The sequence below is a fragment of the Vitis riparia genome, chromosome 13 (genome assembly GCF_004353265.1).
Source record: "Vitis riparia cultivar Riparia Gloire de Montpellier isolate 1030 chromosome 13, EGFV_Vit.rip_1.0, whole genome shotgun sequence".
Classification (NCBI taxonomy): domain Eukaryota; kingdom Viridiplantae; phylum Streptophyta; class Magnoliopsida; order Vitales; family Vitaceae; genus Vitis; species Vitis riparia.
Genome location: NC_048443.1, coordinates 4984501 through 5007130, shown reverse-complemented (window position 1 = coordinate 5007130; position 22630 = coordinate 4984501). Strand labels below are relative to the sequence as shown.

The window sequence follows — 22630 nt, the reverse complement described above, 5'->3', positions numbered from 1 at the left end:
CTATACCATTTGTTATGCTCAAACTCAAAAGTAGCCATTTTATCTAACAATCGATTAATTGTTCAAGAAATCAAGGTAAACCTATTTATGTGATTCAAGGAATATTAAATCAGTCATAAGCTAATACAATCTTAGGGTTAACTACAAAATGTTGAGTGAATAAAATCTTGAGATCATTATTTCTTAAACCAAAACCAAATCTTAAGTCAACACAATTTTAGGTTAATTACTTTCAAATTCAATACTAAACCTGAAGCATACCAAATCCCTATAACCAAGATACTTCTTCAATCATAAAAAAATCCCAAGGACTATCCTTGATTCATCATTTCCAAGGAATAATATGATTTCAAACCTTACAAGTAAATAATCATGGATGACATATCTTTCTTTTCTTTTTTTTCATTATCTAGCAATGAACATGAATTAATGACTTGTTACATGAGTTGTGTTGATTAGGGATCCCTTGTTTGCATAACCGTGAATGAAAGTATAACCTAGGAGATAAAAATCATGAAGCTAAAAAATTTGTGCACCCTAAAGGAGAAGTACCAAAGTTTTGGATTGGAATTTCTTTGACCCTTATTTTTATGCTAGTAAATTACAAAATAATCAATCAAATGAGTGGTGTGATTTTTTTTTTCCTAAATAACAAGTTATTTAGGTTTTCTATGTATAAATTATTACATGTTGTCTTCTATTAGATACTAAATTTTCTATATTATAAACTAAAATTAGTAATGGTCATAAAAAAAACTGAAAATTCTTTATATACATTGGGTTAGAGTTCTCTCATGTTTTTAAATATACAAGTCTATGGTCCCTCAACTTTTGCTATTTTTATTTCATACCATAGCACCACAAAAAAGTCTACAAATTCATATGTAGACAAAACAAAGTTAAATCTTATCTCCTTTTCCCCAAACCATCCACAATTGTCATTTGATCACTAGGCCAATACAAAATATTTGATTGACCTTTTTTTCACACACATTATATTATGAGTATGTTTGAAATGTTGAATTATTGCATTTCAATTATTTGTCCAAAATCAAAATCAAAACTTTATTCTCATAAAACTAATTTTATTAAAAAATTTAATTATTTTTTACATAGTATTTTAATTCATCTTTATTTGTGTTTCTATTATGATTCTTATTCTTCAATATTACTATTTCAAAAATAAGGTAAAAATCTTCCTTTACTAAAAGATGTATTTCAAATATGTCACATCATAAAAAAATTTGTAGTTAAGATGATAGTACTACAAATGGATTGTTATTGATTTATATTAAAGTACTAGAGCTATTGCATAACTCTATAAAATTTCAAATGAACCATGAAAATATTGGGAAGGGGGGTGGGGTGTGGGTTACAACATTTACTTTATGTTAAAGGAAATTGCCTAGAATGTAGCTATGCTTCAAATATTATTTATATAAATATATATACATAATTATTATTATTTTATATATTTATTAAAATCCCTTCAAAATTGTATAAAAAAGTTGTTGAACATTTGTGTCATATTCCTTTTATCTTCCTATCGGTGGTGTATATTAATTCATCTTTCACCTCAATCAACAATTAATACTTGATATTGACATGGCAGATAAACCCTTAATCAATAAGATGGGTTGAGGTGTTTTTAAATCCTTAATCAATTTCAAAACGATTGTGTATATATGTGTGAATAGAAATTGGAGACTTAGGATCCAACTATAAAAATTCTATTTATATTCACTCTACCCGTCACAAAGTCAATGTCATAATTCATGGCTATTAATAACAATCAATAGTAAAAAACTAAATCAACGGAAATCCAAAATTGCTAAAAGATTATGAGCCAGATTTATAGATCCGTTTAAGAAAATCTAACAAATAGTACTAATGGGTTATTATTTATTTATATTAAAGAACTAGAATTATTGCATAATTCTATAAAACTTCAAATTATTAGAGCATAAAATAATTTTCTAAACACTTAGGAAGAAAAATACGTATATAAATAACATGATTAGCATAATTAGGTGGAGTTGATTTTTGTGCACATATCTTACAAAGAAGGAACCCTAAAAATAAATGGGTGTACATCATTTACTTTATGTTATAGGAAATTGCCTAGAATGTAGCACTTCTTCAAATATTATTTGTATAAATAAAAATATATAATTATTATAATTTTATATATTTATTAAAATCCCTTCAAAATTGTATACAAAAGTTGTTGACATTTGTGTCCCCTTCCCCTTTTCTTCCTATGACTTTTCAGTGGTGCACTCAATGAGCACTTAATGCTTGATATTAACATGTTATGTATAGAAACCGTGTGGAGCTCGCCATGGAATCCAACTTGTTTCCTTTTTCTTTTTCTTCTTTGATGAAAATATTTCCAAATATTCACAGCGAGGCTGATTATTGAACTCCAAAGTTTATCTGTGATATAGATGATGTAACATCATAGATATACAATTTTATATATTATAAAAATTAAAATTAATTATAAGAAGTGGAAATTATATGTAAATAATTAAAAACCTTAAAATATTTTATATTATGGGAAAAGTGGGTTTTTATTTACTAATTTAAAAAATATATAAAAAAAAGAATCAAATATTTTATAAATCATATTTATCTTTACCTATTTAAAAATATTTTAAAATATATACATTTTTTTATAACTCAAATAATTATTTCCTAAAATGACCATTTTATATGTTATTATTATCAATTAACAATTATTTTAACATGAGAACTTATAAGAGATTAATAAAATAATAAATTTTAAGAATTAAAAATACAATAAAAACTATAAAAAAAAATTAAAGTTAAAAATATAAAAATAAAATATTAACTTTCATTTAATTAAAGCATTATGGTAGAAAATATAAATATCAAGAAATAGTTAAAAATACAATAGAAGTAAATATTTTATTTTTAAAATTTTAATTTTTTTAATCGTATTTAATTTTTATATATGTAATTTTTAATTGTATTTTTAATTTTTCTTATTTTATTTTTTTATGTCAACTAACAAATTTTTTATTCAATTTTATTAAATAAAATGAGAAGATGGGGGACTTACATAATACATGAAATAAAATCATTATTAAATAAGAGATTCGAAAGATTTTATTTGTCACTTGAAGATCTATTTATTTTAAAAAAAATTATAATATATTTATTTTTAAAACACTTTTATCAAATTAAAATTATAAATTAATTTTGAATAATTTTATATAATATCATGACTATTTTAGAAAATAATTATTTGAATTATGAAAAGGTGCATATATTTTAAAATATTTTAAATTGAGTGAACGTAAAACTGATGTATAGAAGTTAAGGTTTTTTTTTCTATATTTTTTTAAAATTAATGAATTAAAACCCAATTTTCACTTTTATTATTGCATTAAAAAAAAAAGTCTACAAGTTCAGAGATAGGTTAAAGCAAAAGTGGACTAAACTTATCTCTTTTTTCCCAAACCATGATTGTCATTTGTTCTCAAAGTCAATATAAAATATTTGATAGGTCGTAGTCATTATCAAGCACAAAAGTCACCATGGTGACAAAACCTATGTCGTAGTCATTACCCACTAAGGTAATTTATTCTTAGTCTACTTTGGATCTTCCATTGGACAGGTAGGAAGGTGCATGGAAATTTATCATTGATGTATTATCCTTGAAGAAAAAAAGCTATCCATTAAACAAAAAGAATTTTAAAATCTTAAACTACATTAGTATTAATATAGCATTTAAACCATATGGTTATTTTTTGAACCCAAACATAATTTGAATTTAGTGAAAGTATTTTATGTAAAAATATTTTTAGAAAAATCATATATTAAGTGTTTATTTAAGATACATTATAAGTGATTTTTTTTAAAATTTTTAAAAAATATTTTTAAATTTACTAAATAATTAATTTTTCTTCAAAAATATTTTTAATTTTAGAAATGCTTTCTTAAAGTAGTGTAAAACTGAATCTTATAATATTAAGATAAAAAAAAAAAGAGAAAAATGGAGAAATTGTAGGAGAAACTAAATTAAATTAATTATATACAGAGTAACAATTGTGGAATGCGGGTATGAATGGAGAAAGGATTTGAATGGATTTGAATGTGCTGTACATTCCACGATACACCCTTGTGGACCCTCACCACTACCACCATTCACATCCATGGAATCCAATGAACCTAAGCAGTAACAATTCACAAATATTTTTCTTCCTCAAGTTCAACGGTATCTGTTCTTCAGTTGCAGAGAGTCCCCTTCATCCCTTGTTACCTACAAACACAAACATGGCTGGTTTTGTCGGAGAAGCTGTTTTGTCTGGTTTCATCCAGAAGCTGGTTGACATGGTCACCTCCCCGGAGCTGTGGAAGTATGCACGTAAAGAGCAAGTTGATTCTAAGCTGAAAAGGTGGAAGAATATATTGATAAAGATCTATGTAGTGCTCAATGACGCAGAAGAGAAGCAGATGACAAACCCTCTGGTCAAAATATGGCTGGACGAGCTTAGAGACTTGGGTTACGATGTGGAGGACATCTTGGACGACTTCGCCACCGAAGCTTTGCGAAGCAGCTTGATCATGGCTCAACCCCAACAAGGCACTAGTAAGGTGCGAGGCATGCTCTCTTCTCTCATTCCGAGTGCTTCTACGTCTAATTCTAGTATGCGTTCCAAGATTGAGGAGATCACTGCAAGATTACAAGATATTTCTGCCCAAAAGAATGACCTGGATTTACGAGAGATTGCTGGAGGGTGGTGGTCTGATAGAAAGAGAAAGCGAGCACAGATTCTGCCCACCACTTCTCTGGTGGTTGAATCCGATGTTTATGGTAGGGAAACAGATAAAGCGGCCATAGTTGACATGTTACTCAAGCACGATCCAAGTAGTGATGATGAAGTCTCCGTAATTCCAATTGTCGGTATGGGAGGTATCGGCAAAACTACTCTGGCTCAGCTTGCCTTCAATGATGATGAAGTGAAGGGCCGTTTTGATTTGAGAGCATGGGTCTGTGTTTCTGATGACTTTGATGTTTTGAGAATAACCAAGACCATTCTACAATCCGTTGATCCGGACACTCGTGATGTCAATGATCTCAATTTGCTTCAGGTCAAATTGAAGGAGAAATTTTCTGGGAAGAAGTTTCTTCTTGTGCTAGACGATGTTTGGAATGAGAATAGTCATGAATGGGATACTTTGTGCATGCCAATGAGAGCTGGGGCACCCGGTAGTAAACTCATCGTGACAACCCGTAATGAAGGTGTCGCAGCAGTTACCAGAACTTGTCCAGCTTATTCCCTACGGGAGTTATCAGACAACGATTGTTTGTCTTTATTCACTCAGCAAGCATTGAGGACAAGAAACTTTGATGCCCATCCACACTTGAAAGAAGTTGGTGAGGAAATAGTGAGAAGGTGCAAAGGCTTGCCTTTGGCTGCGAAGGCACTTGGCGGCATGTTGCGCAACCAACTAAGTCCCGTTGCATGGGCAAATATATTAACAAGCAGGATATGGGATTTACCGGGAAAAAAAAGCAACATTCTTCCCGCTCTCAAGTTAAGCTACCATCATCTCCCTTCTCATTTGAAGCGGTGTTTTGCATATTGCTCCATGTTTCCAAAGGACTATGAATTCGACAAGGATTACTTAGTCCTCTTGTGGATGGCAGAAGGCTTTTTGCAGAAAACGAACGAGGCAGCTAGGCCAGAAGACTTAGGTTCTAAATACTTCGATGATTTGTTCTCCAGGTCATTTTTTCAACATTCTAGTCAATATTCATCACGATATGTGATGCATGATCTCATCAATGATCTAGCTCAGTCAGTTGCAGGAGAAATATACTTTCATTTGGATAGTGCATGGGAGAATAACAAACAATCCACCATTTATGAGAAGACTCGTCATTCATCATTCAATCGTCAAGAGTATGAGACACAGAGAAAATTTGAACCCTTTCACAAGGTGAAGTGTTTGAGAACATTGGTTGCACTACCCATGGAGGTAACTCATGGGTATAACTTCATATCAAGTAAGGTGTTAGATGACCTTTTAAAGGAAGTGAAATATTTACGGGTATTATCTTTAAGTGACTACCAAATAAATGAGTTACCAGATTCAATTGGCAATCTTAAATATTTGCGGTATCTCAATTTGTCCGGGTCTTCCATAAGAAGGTTACCTGATTCAGTATGCCTTCTCTACAACTTACAAGCACTGATATTATCTTATTGCAGAAACCTTACGATGTTGCCTGTGGGAATTGGAAACCTAATCAACCTTCGACACCTTCATATCTTTGACACATGGGAATTACAAGAAATGCCTTCTCAAATTGGAAATCTAACAAAGTTGCAAACGTTATCTAAGTTTATTGTGGGCGAAGGTAACAACTTGGGATTAAGAGAATTGAAGAATTTATTTGATCTTCGAGGAGAACTTTCAATTTTGGGGTTGCACAATGTGATGAATATTCGAGATGGAAGGGATGCCAATTTAGAGAGTAAGCATGGAATTGAGGAGTTAAGAATGAAATGGAGTGATGACTTTGGTGCTTCACGAAATGAAATGCATGAGAGGAATGTTTTGGAGCAGCTACGACCTCATAGAAATCTGAAAAAGCTCACAATTGCATCTTATGGTGGATCAGAATTCCCAAGTTGGATGAAGGACCCATCATTCCCAATAATGACACACTTAATTCTCAAGGGCTGCAAGAGATGCACATCATTACCCGCGCTTGGCCAATTATCCTCACTCAAAGTCTTGCGTATTGAAGGTATGAGTGAAGTTAGAACCATAAATGAGGAGTTTTATGGAGGGATTGTGAAGCCTTTTCCATCCTTGGAGTCTCTAAATTTTGAGGTAATGGCAGAATGGGAATACTGGTTTTGTCCTGATGCAGTTAACGAAGGTGAATTATTTCCATGTCTTCGATTTCTTACAATAAGAGATTGTAGGAAGTTACAACAATTGCCTAATTGCCTACCTTCCCAAGTGAAACTTGACATCTCTTGTTGTCCAAATTTGGGATTTGCTTCTTCAAGATTTGCATCTCTTGGTGAAGTAAGTTTAGAAGCACGTGATGAGAGGGTGCGGATAAGTGAGGTGATAAGTGGGGTTGTCGGAGGTCTTCATGCAGTAATGAGATGGAGTGATTGGCTTGTTTTGTTGGAGGAGCAAAGGCTGTCTTGCAATCTTAAAATGTTGAGAATACAAGACGATGCTAATCTGGAGAAGCTGCCTAATGGATTGCAAACTCTCACGTGTCTTGAACAGTTGGAAATAAGGAGATGCCCTAAACTAGAGTCATTTCCAGAGACGGGGCTGCCACCAATGCTAAGAAGCCTTAAGGTGATTGGTTGTGAGAATCTAAAATGGTTGCCTCATAACTACAACTCATGTGCCCTTGAATTCTTGGACATTACTAGCTGTCCATCTCTCAGATGCTTTCCAAATTGTGAGCTACCAACCACACTCAAGAGTTTATGGATTAAAGATTGTAAAAATCTAGAGGCTTTACCAGAGGGAATGACGCACCACGATTCCACTTGTTGTCTTGAAAAGCTGAAAATAACGGGATGCCCCAGACTGGAGTCATTTCCCGATACGGGTTTGCCACCATTGCTAAGACGACTTGAGGTGAGTAATTGCAAGGGTCTGAAATCGCTGCCTCATAACTACAGCTCATGTGCCCTTGAATCCTTGGAGATTAGCTTTTGTTCATCTCTGAAGTCCTTTTCAACAAGGGAGTTACCCTCCACCCTTAAGAAACTTGAGATTCGCGCGTGCCCCGACTTGGAGTCCATGTCAGAGAACATGTGCCCCAACAATTCAGCTCTTGACAATTTAGTCCTTGGGGGTTATCCAAATCTGAAAATCCTACCAGAATGCCTTCACAGCCTCAAGAGTCTCCGAATAATTGACTGTGATGGTCTGGAGTGCTTTCCAGCAAGAGGCTTGTCCACCCCCACTCTCACAGAACTTTACATCTCTGCATGTCAGAATCTGAAATCCCTGCCACATCAAATGAGAGACCTCAAATCTCTTAGAGATCTTACCATATCGTTTTGTCCGGGAGTGGAATCCTTTCCAGAAGATGGTATGCCCCCCAATCTGATATTACTTCACATTTCTCACTGTGAGAATCTGAAAAAGCCCATATTGGCGTTCCACACCCTCACCTCTCTTTCGTCATTGACTATTAAGGATGTGTTTCCAGATATGGTTTCCTTTCCGGATGAAGAGTGTCTTCTTCCCATATCTCTCACCTCCCTCAGAATCGCTAAAATGGAGTCCCTAGCCTACCTGTCTCTCCAAAATCTCATCTCTCTTCAATCCCTAGATGTGTCATATTGCCCTAACCTCCGATCCTTAGGGTCGATGCCAGCAACACTTGAAAAACTTGAAATCTTGTGTTGTCCTATACTAGAAGAAAGGTACTCAAAGGAGAAAGGAGAATATTGGCCCAACGTCGCTCACATTCCATGCATTGAAATAAAGGACGAAGATTTCTATTGAAGTATAAAAGTTGAAAGTGAAATGCAGTTTGTGGGTTGTGGAAAAGAAACAGAAGCAGAAATGCATTCAACCCCCAGTCCTTACAGGTACAAAATCACTACCATTTTCCTATCCTTTCTTTACTTTACTTCTGTTCAGGGATAGGTTTAATTGTGTATAAGATCCTCGGAACCATAAAAACCGCCATTCAGCTTCCAATTCCATCTTCACATTGACTTACCAAATTCCCCTTCACATTATTTTCTTTTTCTTTTCTTTCTCCTTCAAATTTTTTTGTTTTGATTTTCTAGGACTATTGTTTTGGATTTACTTGAAACATAGTAAATTTAGTTTTTTTCTCTGCAAGCGTTTATATTTAATGGACTTAGATATGGATACCTAGATGCAATTTTCTATTCAAATATTAGACATGCTATGGAAAAGATGAATGAAGGAAACCTATACATGATGAAGCTTAAGCTAGCCATGGCCGTAGAGGATTCAAATTAGTGCTGAATTAAAGAATGAAGTGTCATGCATTGCTTTCCAAATCGATACAGGGTGTAAATATTCCTAAATTCTAATGTTCACTAGTCATTCCATTTAATGGTTGGAAGAAGTATTTCAACAGATCCCTTCATTGTTGCTCTCCCTGTATTTGCATCTAAATATCACTCATTCAACCTCTTCCATTGTAATCATAAAGTGAAACTCTCTGTAAAAACTATCTTGAAATATTACATTTTCATTAATAGTGTTTCCAAAGTTCTCACAAGTTCTCATTTTTCTTTTCTGCTAATTTGACCTCCAATTTCCCTTGTACATTCAGATGGGTCCTGCTTGACAGAAATGTTCCATTCCCTCGATGAATAGGTGATTGCAGTCACTAGCGAAGCAATGAAAGCCAACAAATAGGTACATCTGCCCATTCACGATACCTGACTTTCAATTTCAGTGGCCCAATACCATTTTCACTTTCAGATACTAATAGAAAATTTCTCTGAAGATGTAAGAAGGGGGTAAATGATGAAGATCAAATGAAAATTTTCCTAATCATAGCTGCAGCCTATTCTCATGCTGGTACGTACTTGATTTCTCCAATAGATGAATTTTTCTTTTTTTCCTTTTATCTTTTTGTGCAAGTTGATCAGCTTCATCAATTCAGTTGCTTTTTAAGTTGTTTCACCAAGAGGTGGATTTTGACTGCAGTTATGTCTTGGCATCTTCTCTTAAATTTTGTTAGTCAGGCTGTTTTTATCCTCTGTTTTGACACAGACACAACTATTCTTGTAGCTTAGCATGATTGACTTGACTTCACATATATACTTACAAATTGTTTTAATGCAAGACAATGCATTCACTCTTTTTAATTACACAATTACAAAGCCTCAAATATTTTGCTTTTCTCAGGAATTGTATGTTACTTCTTTAGATCTTTGAAACTAGCACAGTATATCAAAATTAATAGAAGTTCATTGTTGGTTTATGTATGCTAACTTTAAGGTATTTTACATTAAGGCTATAACAGTTTTGTTTTGGTTTCAGTTTGATCTTAAGAAGATAGGAGTTAGCAACAAAACCTTCTGGTTGACTTTGTATATGAATTACGGTATCTCAAGAAAGGTGTCCATATATTGGTTGGTCCATTAACCTCCAGTTATTAGGGCTGCCAGCAGTATTTAGAAGGCTCATCACAGGCTATCTTATTCTAAACAAAGGTGCATAAAGGAGAAAGTGGATGCTGGCCCAACATTGTCCATCCATCTCCCCTGCATGGATATTAACTGTGATAACTTGAGATTGAAGGTCATTTCTCTATGCTCAAACTTAGAAGGAAAATTCATTCAAGCCTATCCCATCCTTACTTTTAATCAGGTATGACCATTCATATTATCAATGCAGTTTTATTTGAATTCTATTTTTCCCACTCAGAAAAAGAGAAGAAAAAGCAAACAAAAAGAAAGAAATCAAAGACTGCAGTCCTCTCCTTATATCAATTATTAGATTTGCCTGTCCATACACAATGCATAACTCCCAATACCATTTACTGTTAGATAATTATAGAAATTTATTGGTTACATGTAGGGGGTCAAAAGCAATGCAGATGAAATCTGAGGTTTCTTAATCATAATTTTGTCCTTTTTGGTATGTTCTCAAATCTTGATCCCAATAGCCAGATGATTGGTTTTTAATTTTTATTTTTTTTGGATATGCTTAATTTTTGTTTCAAGTATTCTTCTACCAGCACTGCAATCCCTTCTTAATTTATGATGGGATTTTTCACTAATGGTTTGGTGGCCATGAAGTAGTTTTTTATTACAGTTGTGGCTAGATATTTCTTTTCATATATGTATATATATATTCCTTTCCACACATGCACATAATTTTTCAAGAGTAAAGAGCCTTGGCAGATCTATCATTTTTTGCAGTGCTTTGGACCCTTTCTTTGGCCAAGAAATGGAGTTTCATATCTCACTCTGGTATACAAAAGTTGTGGCTAGATATTTCTTTTCATATATGCATATATATATATATATTCATGTTGCTCTTATCTTCCTTTCCACTCATGCACATAATTTTTCAAGAGTAAAGAGCCTTGGCAGATCTATCATTTTTTGCAGTACTTTGGACACTTTCTTCAGCCAAGAAATGCAGTTTCATATCTCACTCTGGTCAGACACTTTTTTTTCATATAGTTTCTTTATAGAATTTACCCTTTTCAAGTACATGGTAACACACAAAGCCTTAAATATGTTTCTTAGTTATTCATTGAATGCATATGCTATTTTGAGAAAATGACAATCATTGAATCCTTAAGCTTAGGTGCCTTTTGCTGAAGGAAGGGCTGTTAGTAGCCACACTTCTGAATCTAGAAATTCAGGGCTTTGCCCTTTGATGGTCGAAGTTGAGAGGATTAACCCAAAATAGTGCACATCCCAACTTAGGGATAGTTTTTCTTCTATGAACACATTTTTTTTTTTAATTTTTTTTTTATACCCAAAATAGTGCACATCCCAGTTTAGGGATAGCTTTTCATGTATGAACACATTTCTTTTGAATTTTATTTTAATATCACAAAAATGGAAGCAGATACCATCTCATTCACAAAAGACAACTCTTATGGACTTGATACAAGTTTCTACCTTGATACTTGAAAAGGTGTAACATAAATTTTTTCCTTTGATACCATTGAAATTCTCTTGCAATGCCTTCTAGCTCAGTGAGGCTTCCATTGGGTCGTGGTGTTGGTGGTCCATTTCCATATTCATTGCCTTTTCAGATGACGAATTTCTGTTTCTACAATTTATAATCCCTAGCTTCCCTGGTTACCAGAACCTCACTTCTCTTGCAGTGTTGTTCATCTCAAATGTCCCAAGCTCAGGTCATTTTTTCAAAGGAAATTTCCTATTGTTAACAAGGTGTCCAAAGGAGAAAGAAGAAGATTGATTCAAAACTGCACAGATCCCCTGTTCAGCTACTTCATTGGCTATATGAGTTGGAACTAAATTCTGTTTTCTGTGCACAAAAAGAGAAGAAGATACATTTCTTCCTTCCATTTTTTCATGCAGGTCTGCCTGGCTACTCACAAATACACAACCTCTAATATCATTGGTTCAAAAACAATTTCAGTTGTTATATATTGATGGAAATTTCCTCTCTCTCTGCATGTAGGAGGAAAAGAACAACAAAGGAAATGAATTTAAAAATTTTCCAACCAAAGCTCAGCCCATTCAAAGGGTGGTAGGTTAATGATGTGAACTGTAGATGATGGTTTTTTCTTTGTCTTTTCAATTAAATCTAACAGTTCTCTGCTCTGGAGGTTGATATGCTTCATGTTTTATTTCATTGTGTTTGTATGGCCCAATAAATTGCATTTTAAATGATCGCTAGAGTTTCATTGATGATTTGAGTAGAGGTGGATTTGATATGCAGTTACCGTGGAAAGTATAAAGCAAAATCAAATATAATCAAATTTATTCAAAATTTTATATATTTTTTAAATTCTTCATTCTTTATATAGAGGATGAAAAGAGCAATACGTTTTAAGATGATTGGAAATTTTATTAAGTTTAATATCAAGTTTTTTTCATCATTTTTAGTTTCCTTCAATTTTCCCTCTATTCTTTTCCCTTGTACTTTCTCTCAAACATTCCATGATCCCAATAGAGTCTCATTGTTTTTAATTTTAGAACTATCACAAAAATTGCTCTGAAGGGGAAAGATGGATGTGCTTGGAAATTTTTAGAACAGAACATATATCACACTTATTAAACATGAAGCAATTTATTCATTGAGCTGAAACATAAATTTCCACTTTTAATACCATTGAATTTCTCTTGCAATGCCTCTACCTCAGTGAAGCTTCCATTGGGTCTTAGCATTGGTGATTGATTTCCATATTCATTTCCTTTCCAGATGACAAATTTCTGTTTCTGTAATTTTTAATGCCTTGCTTCCCAGTTTCTATAATTTCTGTTTTTGATTTAACACTGTGCAGATCCCCTGTTCAGCTACTTCATTGACCATATGAGTTGGAGATAAATTCTATTTTCCCTGCACAAAAAAAGAGGCAGATACCTTTCTTCCTTCCCCTTTTAGGTCTGCCTCAATTCCTGAAAATCTCACGTTCTTCATTCTCATATATATTCTTCTCTGTTTCCTTCAGATCTTTTTTATGGTTTTATGAAATGGTTTTTTTTTTTTTTTTTTTTTTTTTTTTTTTTTTTTTTTTGCATTCTGGTTTCTGGGTTTTGCTGATAAAGATTTGGTGTGATTTTTTGCATAGGTTTTGGAGGTAGTTTCAGGCATCTTGGTGCTGGGATTGCTAATGAGTGTGAGAGTAGCAGAATACGGAAGGGCAAGCAGTGTGGAATATCTGGCTATAAACTGCTGGAAACACAGTGCAGTGCTGACAAACTTTGGAGGAAATGGTGATGGAAAAAAGATGAAAACCAAGGCCTTGAAGTCTGCAATTGATCATCTCAGTGAGTGTGCTTCAGATGGAGGAGCAGAGCTCATTGTGCCTCCTGGGAAATGGCTGACTGGGAGCTTTAATCTCACAAGCCATTTCACTCTTTACGTCCACAAGGATGCTGTTATTCTTGGAGGTCAAGTTTGAGTTCTTTTTTTTTTCTGATCTCACAAATATCTAGATGTAGGGGGAAAAGAACCAAGGTAGATGAACTAAAAAAAATTTCAACTGAAGCTCAGTCTATTCAAACTGTGGTAAGTTATATGTCAACTGTAGAGCCTGGTTTTTTTCTTTTCCTTTTTTGAGTAAATATTACAGTTTTCTGTTCTGGAAGTTGACATGCTTCATCGTTTATTTCATTGTGTTTGTATGGCTCACTAAATTGCATTTTAATTGATAGCTTGATTTTCATTGATAATTTGACTAGACATAGATTTGGAATGCAGTTATATATCGGCATTCTCTTTAGTCTGTTCCTTACAGTGCTCTTTTCATCTGTTTCATGCAGATCATCATCGGTTCTGCTTTCCAAGATGAAAGAGACTCGGTTGACATTTTATTACCTTTTGCGGCTTTTTGACTGACAGCACCTCTGTGCTGTTCAACCATTGCTTATGAACTCATTTCTACAAAACAAATGCAGGTGTATTGGAATTCCTTTTTCTGTTCCTCACTGCCCTCTTTTCCTTTGTTGCATGCAGATTATTTTTGGTTCTACTTTTCAAATACAATTATAATGCTCATTTGTATGTATAATTTTCTAGGGTGAAAGAGACTTAGTTGACATTCTATTACCTTTTGCAGCATTTTGACCCTTCACATCACTTCTGTGGAGTTCAAGCATGGCTTATGAACTCGTTTGCCCCAAAATAAAGGCAGGTGTGCACCTTACTCTAGTGATATATATTTTAGTCACACAATCATGAGTATGCTTTGGATAGCAATTATTCTTTTTAACAACTCAAAACCTTTAGGTTCCTTTTGGATCATGGAAAGTACTAAGGAAAGGAAAAGAAAATGGTAGAGCCAATCTAAATTCTCTTGCATTGGTTCACTGTGAAGGAATAAAACAAAATTATAATTAAATTTACTTAAATTTTATATATTTTTTTAACTCTTCATTCTTTATATAGAGGAAGAAAAAAGTGATACATTTGAAGAAATATGGATGGAAATTTTATTAAGTTTAATGTCTGTTTTGCATTTTTCTTCATTTTTACTTTCCTTTCATTTTCTCTATTCTTTTCCTTCATACTTTCTCTCAAACTTTCCATGATCCAAATAAAGTCTCACTGTTTTTAAGCTTAGATCTTCCACAAAAATTGCTCTAAAGGAGAAAGAAAGATGCGCTTGGAAGTTTTACAAACAAAACGTATAACACACTTAATAAACATGAAGCAATAGTAAGAATTGCATGGGAATATTTAAAGTTATAAATGTAATTGTATTACAGTATTTAAAGTTTTTAGTTTTGATTTTCTGTTTAGTAGCCATTTTGGTGTTTGAACTTCATCTTGTGCATGGCATTTCTGCTATGCTGCAGAGTTCCCCTTTGGTCAGATAAAAATGATCAATGAATGTAATAATAAATGTTTGCCTCAAGGCCCCCTGTTATATCACTTTGACCTTAACTTTTTCTTTCGACCTTGGAATGATTGGGAATAATTGCAGAGTGTTTATGGAGGGATTTCTCATGGCAAAGAATAGGGAATAAGTTAAGAATTAGAATCAGGGATGATTTTCTCGGCGATTCTAATTTGACAATGCCTTATTAGGCAAATGGCTTCAGAGATTTGCAGTGGGGGCCAAATTGTGGAGGAAGATGGTAAGGAGGAAGTTTGAGAGCAAGATGAGGTGAAGGTTATTTGGTGAGTGTGTAGAAAGGCATCGGAAACGGTTGTCAGAAATTTGATAAAACACACAACACACACATATGACTGGGATGATGAGATCAAGCATAGATTTTGTCTAGATGTTCTGCACAGTGTCACAAGATGCTTCAAATTACACTCCCCATGAGGATTATATAGAGGCCAGGAAGCTTCTGGAAACTCCTGGAGCCATCTACACTAAGCCATTGGTGAGAAGAGTGTGGAAGGTTCTAGAGATGCCTAGAGATGTCCACACATCTCTATACTATGGTGGAAGGCATGAGAGGAGTCCAAGGCTTTCTAGAGAATTCTAGGGATCTCCTGTATGTTCTTGTACCTTGGCTTGTACATAGAATTGTGTAGGATGTTCTAAAATCTTCTTCATTTGTAAGGAACCCTCCAAGGTTCCAGAGAGTTCCATTGGTACCTATAAATAGGTGAGGGCTTCATTTGGCCAAGGCACCACCCAAGAACCTAACCAACCAAGCAAGTGAGTTTTCAAAGCACTTGTAAAGCTTTATTTGAGCAATAAAGCTTCCATTCTTTAAGAGTCGCCTACTACGCCTTCTAAAGATTCCAAGTCGTAAGCATCTTAGCCTAGCAAGCTAAGCATTGGGAGTAAGGCTAACTTAACAAGATCAAGTGTCTTGACTTGTCTAAGTGCCGTACGAGCTTAGAAAACGACTAAGTTTGTGACAACAGGCTTTGAAATCTACCATGAGGTGTAGACTAGTGCTTGAGGGTACTTTTCTTTTAATGTGTAGCACAGTAGAGTATAAAGGACGGCATCACTTCCCGTGTGGAAAGCCCATTTAAGTAGAGTTTTATCACTGATGTCCTTCCACATTTCTTTTATATGAGCAATTAGGCAGAAAAAACATTAGATCAGGCAGTGGTGCATTTTTTGGTGGTTGCAGACTTAATGGCCCTTCTTGGGTGTTGTGGGAGATACACCTCAGACTGTAAAGAAGTTGTTATCAGATTGTCACAGAAGAGTTGTTGGTTAGAGTCAAGGTACTATATGGATGGCAATTCTTTTAACCTATTAGTCTAGAATGGATGGAGAAAAAGGAAATAGAAGAAATTCTCAAGGGAAAGGAGCTTCTTTTGCATGTAAGAACAAGGGGTTTGTCATGAGTTTCCTTGATGATATCTATTGTCCAATGCATTCTCTTCCTTTGATAGTTGTTACTTTTTATCTTTTTCCTCTTGAAATACACTGCATATCCTCCATGTGCTTCAAACCCTTTTTTTGTCATGCTTTATTCATTGGATACTTATGAACACTTTTTAAAATTTACTAAGAGTCATTATACTTATGCGGGTTTACAAGAATTTTTTTTTTTCCAAATTTTCAGTGTATTCATCTTTCGACACATCCTGTGGAGGGGCTACAAAATGATCCTGCCCATCCTAGATTCTCAGTTGGTCTTACTGCATTTTTGGATTTCTAGTGCTAAGGTAGGGAAAAACTATATTGCTTCTCTCTCTCTCTCTCTCTATATATATATATATATTCACTATCTTAAACTAACATTTTCTTGATTGCCTTTGACTCTTCTGCATGTGGACCTGCAGGTCAATGTTATAACCTTGTTGAACACTTTTACATTTGGCTTCGAACTACTCCAAATTATTTCTTCTCTCCCACTCAATGGCACAAAACCAGCATCTGCAGGTTGATTCTGGCGCATCTATTATTGTTGCGTCCTCAGCTCCATCGCATGATACTTGGGAAGAAGAGCCTCCTCGGCCGCATAGTCATTTGAATACCTAGAAGGGAGTTGCAACTTGCAAGTCTTGTAAAGTAGCTTGAGAGGTTTTCACAGTACCTCAGACAACACCATGGGAAGGCCTACTTGGCGATATGCTTCTCTCTCATTTTGTCCAAGACCTATTGTACACTCCACTGTGCTTGTAGATGCCTTCACTATCTACCACTGCACTGCATTCACATTGATGGTTCTATTATAATGCACTTGTAACTGATCATGTGTTCCTCCATTTCTTAAATTAGTTTTCTCATTTTTATTTATTTATTTATTCCTGATTGACAGAAACTTAAAAGGGTTTATGTAATGAAACAATTGATCGTGATTCACAATAAGAATTATTCCTCTATGAATGCCTCTAATTGCATTTGGTAGATTAGAGGCTTTTGTGTGATTGTTTTAGGTGTTGGTGATTGTATAGAACCTGGTCACATGCAGCATCCATCCAAGGATGGAAATTTGATGGGAATTTTAGTTGGTATTAGTTCTCTCGAAATTTATTGATAATAGTTTTCTGGTATTAGGTCTCTCAAAATTTTTCGATACTTTTTAATTTGATATTTATTCTCAAATTTTTGAAGTGTGGACTGTTTATTATGTTGTATGACTCACATTTGATAAAACTGAACGGGTAGTTACCAATATGCATATTTACCAAGAGTTACAGCATTTCTCCAGCTGTTTAGGGGAACCATGCGTGAGGGAAATTATTTTTTATACCAAAGGAGTGAGAATAGCCAAGAGGGAAAAAGAATGCTACGGGCAACAAGTTTAATTGTTTTCTTATTAGAGAGATTTATGTTGTTGTTGTATTATGAGGTTTGTGCATAAAAGCTCAGTTCATATAAAAGCTTTGAGGGTGTAATCTTCTAACGATGGCACATCATCCAAGTCTCCTTCCCCTTGTGAATATTGATCAAATTGATCAAACCACGAAAATAATTGTATTTTTTCTTTTACTGCACTATTAATGGAATTCTTGTATTAGTCTCCACATATCACATCTTGTTATTTGATTTTTAGCGATTTAAAGTTTAACATATTGTGTAATTTTTTCAAACTTATATTATTAAACTTAAGTTCACGTTTCAAAGACAAAAGTGGTAAACAGTCTTAATCTAAATTTTATAGAAAGTGGTTATATGATACCATGCTTGGCTTGGTTTCTAATTAAGGAAAAGAAAAAAAACTAAAAGTTTAGTAATGAAATCTGTATCATAAAGCTTCGAATACATGATCTAACTTAAATTATATGCTCTTATATTAAAGTAAGTTTGTTTATGGCAAATTTTGATTGAAAAATTGAGTTGGGTTTGTCTCATATTCACCATATCTCATGATATGATAAAAATGGTTTAGTTCATCAATATAAGAAATATAAGAAATATTTTCAAATTTGTTCTTTAATTTTGAATCAATAATCCACCAAAATTATTTTTGCCCCAACCAACAAGATTAGAGGAAGGAAAACCCACTAGAAAATTGTAGACTTGAATCCAAACAATATCTAGCTAATGCAAAAAAATGGATTAAATTGTTGTTCCCATAAAATGTATTCTCGACTATGACAACATTAAAAAAATGGTTTCAACTACTCATGGATCAACCAAATTTTAAAGAAGATTAAATCAAATTTTTATTAAAGATATAGAAAATTTTGAATCCTATTTTCATGGGAACCACCTCTCTAGCAATGCTATTGATTTCAGTTGGCCCTTTTTGTCCATGCTTGAAATCAGGAATTTGTCCTAATGGAGAACACCAGTCCAAGAATGACCATATCGAATTCAATGAATTGATGCTGAATTTCGTTTCCCTACCCAGAAAACTTGAAGCAGAGATCAAATCACTTGTCCCTCTATCTTTATTTTTTATTCTTAGGACTGATCTGCCTGCCCATTCCAAAGAGACAAGTTTAGTTTTCAGTGGCTCATTAACACTAGATTTTACTTGTGCGTCTTAATCAGTGAGGACAGAAGAAACGTGCAGATGAAGTCCAGATTTCCCAACCTTAAGTGCAGCCAATTGGCATGGTGGTATATGTATTCCTTTTCCTTTGTATGATGGTTTTTTTCCTTTTCCCTCTTGTTGCCTTTTCTTGGAAGTTGGAATACATGAAAGGGGAATCCTGGGTCCTAGAGATATTCCAACAGTTTTTCGTCATGAACACTGAACACCATTGGAATGCTGCTGACTCTTGTTTGATAGGATTAGTCTTGATTATGGATTTTAAAACTTTTGTGTCCTGTTCTTGGCCATCACATTCAAAATTTAACTGTCGCATATGTCTCTTCTAGCTTGACCTTTTCAAAACTTGGGTGATTTGGAAGTATTCTTGTAATGGGAAGTTCAGCTTATAAAATCTAAGACCAACACTTGGAGTTCTGGTTTTAAAATTCAGACGATATTTTCTATCTTCTTCTCTTCCAATAACAAACAGACCCACCAAATTGATTTTGTAATTTCTCTCTTGTAAATTATAGCTGGCAAGATTCTCCCTCAATGTTGTTTGGGGCTAAAAACAATTGCAGGCTCTCAAGAATAATGCAATATAGTAATTTGTACACTGGCAATGGATTGATATTGATATCCAGATTTGAGGCTAAGTATCACCAGTTTTTTGGTTAGAAATTAGAACGATGTTAACTAGGTGAAATTTTAAACTACTAAATTTGGTTAAAGGATTATTAGTAAGTCTAATGAAAGAAGAAAAATATGATTATGGCAATATCTACACCCTTACCATTTGAAGCATTTGCTTGAGCTTTCATAAAGTCTTAGCACAAACCAACATTCCTTTCTCCTTCTGTTGTTCTTGTTTTTGTGTTGTTTCTCTCTGTTTGATTCACCATAATTTCTTTGTGTCCTAAAAAGGAACTATGGCTTTTGTTGGGGAGGCTTTTCTATCTGCTTTCATTGGGACACTATTTGACAAGTTGGCCTCTTCAGAGCTATTGAAGTTTGCACGCCAAGAGCAAGTCCATGCTGAAATCAAGAAGTGGGAGAGAATGTTGTTAAAAATCTATGCGGTGCTGAAGGATGCAGAGGAGAAACAGATGACAAATCGGTTGGTGAAGATGTGGCTAGACGAGCTCAAGGACTTGGCTTATGATGTGGAGGACATTTTGGACGAGTTTGCCACCAAAGCTTTGTGGCGCAACTTGATGGCTATACCTCAACCTAGCACTAGTAAGGTATGGAGCTTCATCCCTTCTTGTTGTACTAGTTTCAGTGCAAGTGCTGTTAAGTTTAATTTCAGGATGGGGTCCAAGATAGAGACAATCACAGCCAGATTACAGGATATTTCAACACAGAAAAGTGACCTGGTTCTTAGAGAGAATGCTGGAGGGAGTTCCCACCAAATAAGAGATAGGCTACCTTTGGTAGTTGAATCTCATGTTTATGGTAGGGAAACAGATAAAGTGGCCATACTTGACATGTTGCTCAAAGATGAATCCACTGACAATGAAGTCTGCATAATTTCAGTTGTTGGCATGGGAGGTTTGGGCAAAACTACTTTTGCCCAGATTGCATACAATGATGACAAAGTGAAGGATCACTTTGATTTGAGAGTTTGGGTTTGTGTCTCAGATGACTTCGATGTTTTGAGGATAGCTAAAATAATTCTACAGTCAGTTGCTCCTCATACTATTCATGATGCCAATGATTTAAATTTAGTTCAAGTCTCTCTCAAGGAAAAATTATCTGGAAAAAGGTATCTACTTATTTTAGACGATGTTTGGAGTGAAAGGAGTGACAAATGGGACAGCTTGTGCTCTCCTTTAGGAGCTGGGGCATCAGGTAGTAAAATTATTGTCACAACTCGTAACATGGGAGTTGTTTCTACAATCACTGGAACTTGTTCAAGTTACACCCTGGCAGAGTTGTCATTTGATGTTCGACTAAAACATGGATTTATGGGAGTTGTCATTTACATTATTTACTATTTACGATTGATTTATGGTCTGACTTGTCTAAAACATGGATTTAGGCCATATTTAGCAGCCCTTGAAAACCTGGTGATATGTGACTGTGATGAGTTGACATCTTTGTGGGAAAATGGATTGGGAGCAGATAGCCTCGGTCATCTTCAACATTTGAAGATTCAAGGGTGTCCTGCACTTGTGTCTTTGGAGGAGCAGTGTCTGTCTTGTAGTCTTGAATATTTGGAAATAAAGGCTGTGCTAACTTGGAGAAGCTGCCAAATGGATTGCAAAATCTCACATGTCTTGAAAAATTGAGAATAGAGGAATGCCCCAAACTGGAGTCGTTTCCACAGATGGGTTTGCCCCCCATGCTAAGAAGTCTTGTGATAGAAAATTGTGAGGGTCTGAAGTCTCTACCTTGTGATGATAACACTTACTCATATCTCATTGAGTTACATATAAAAAATTGTGAAAGTGTCGACTCTCTGCCTGAGGGAATCATGCACTGCAATTCCATTAGTACCAACAACACTTGTCTTCTTGAAGTCTTGAAGATAGAGCAATGTTCATCTCTAAAGTCCTTTCCAAGTGGGAAATTACTTTCCACTCTCAAGCAACTTGAGATTTCAGATGGCATGGAATTAGAGTCAATTTCAGAAAGGATGGTGCATAATACCATGCTTGAATATTTGTCAATTGATTGTGATCCATATCTGAAAATCCTACCAGAATGCCTCCATAACTTCACATTTCTCAGCATAGGTGATTGTCCAGGATTAGAGTCATTTCCAGAGAGAGACTTGCCGATGCCAAACCTCAAAACCCTTCTCATTGGATTTTGTGAGAGTCTCAAGTTCCTGCCCAATCGAATGCAGAACTTTAAGTCTTTTGAATATCTAGTATAGCTTTTTGTCCAGGCCTGGTGTTCTTTCCAGAAGGGGGTTTGGCTCCAAACCTAAAATACCTTAAGATCGATAATTGCGAGAATCTGAAGGTGCCCCTTTCTAAATGGGGCTTCCACAGACTTACCTCTCTTTCATCATTAAGCATTTGATGTGTTCCTCCAGAAATGGTTTCCCTCTCAGATTATGAGTGTCTTCGTCCTACATCTCTTACTGACCTTGAGATCCATGGACTGGAATCCCTAGCCTTCCTGGCTCTCCAAAACCTCAACTCTATGAAACAGCTGTATATCACACATTGTCCTAAGCTCTGGTCCTTAAGTTTGCCTCCAACACTTGCAAGCCTTAACATCAGCGAGGGTCCTATACTAAAAGAAAGGTGCTTAAACGAAAAAGGAGAACATTGGCCCAACATTTCTGACTTCCCCAACGTAAGAATAGATCATGAACTGATCCATTGAAGTATAATCAGTTGAGATTGAAATGCATTTCCGGGGTCATGGAAAAGAATGGGAAGCAGAATCCTGTTCAGCCATATACTCACATTATTCAATCAGGTAAGCATATTCACAACTCACTATCATTTTTCATATTAATATGTTGTTTTTGGTCCTTTGTTTCACTCTCTAGATTATACATATGTTTGTCTTTTTCTCAACCTCACCATTTACTTTTTGTA

At 34.8% G+C, this 22630-nt stretch overlaps 2 protein-coding genes across 2 annotated transcripts; both read left to right on the top strand.

The window, feature by feature from the left end:
• Nucleotides 1-4155: 4155 nt before the first annotated feature.
• Nucleotides 4156-17517, top strand: LOC117928183 (putative disease resistance RPP13-like protein 1). The gene is made up of 12 exons (XM_034848096.1): nucleotides 4156-8615; nucleotides 9338-9423; nucleotides 9515-9588; nucleotides 10054-10383; nucleotides 10594-12077; nucleotides 12181-12249; nucleotides 13007-13107; nucleotides 13295-13734; nucleotides 13989-14123; nucleotides 14285-14359; nucleotides 16710-16812; nucleotides 16930-17517. The coding sequence occupies exon 1, from the start codon at nucleotides 4192-4194 to the stop codon at nucleotides 8527-8529; it is 4338 nt and encodes a 1445-aa protein (XP_034703987.1). The 5' UTR covers nucleotides 4156-4191; the 3' UTR covers nucleotides 8530-8615; nucleotides 9338-9423; nucleotides 9515-9588; nucleotides 10054-10383; nucleotides 10594-12077; nucleotides 12181-12249; nucleotides 13007-13107; nucleotides 13295-13734; nucleotides 13989-14123; nucleotides 14285-14359; nucleotides 16710-16812; nucleotides 16930-17517.
• A 2485-nt stretch (nucleotides 17518-20002) lies between these two features.
• LOC117928202 (disease resistance protein RGA2-like) lies at nucleotides 20003-21364 on the top strand. The gene has a single exon (XM_034848123.1). The coding sequence runs from the start codon at nucleotides 20003-20005 to the stop codon at nucleotides 21362-21364; it is 1362 nt and encodes a 453-aa protein (XP_034704014.1).
• Nucleotides 21365-22630: the final 1266 nt, after the last annotated feature.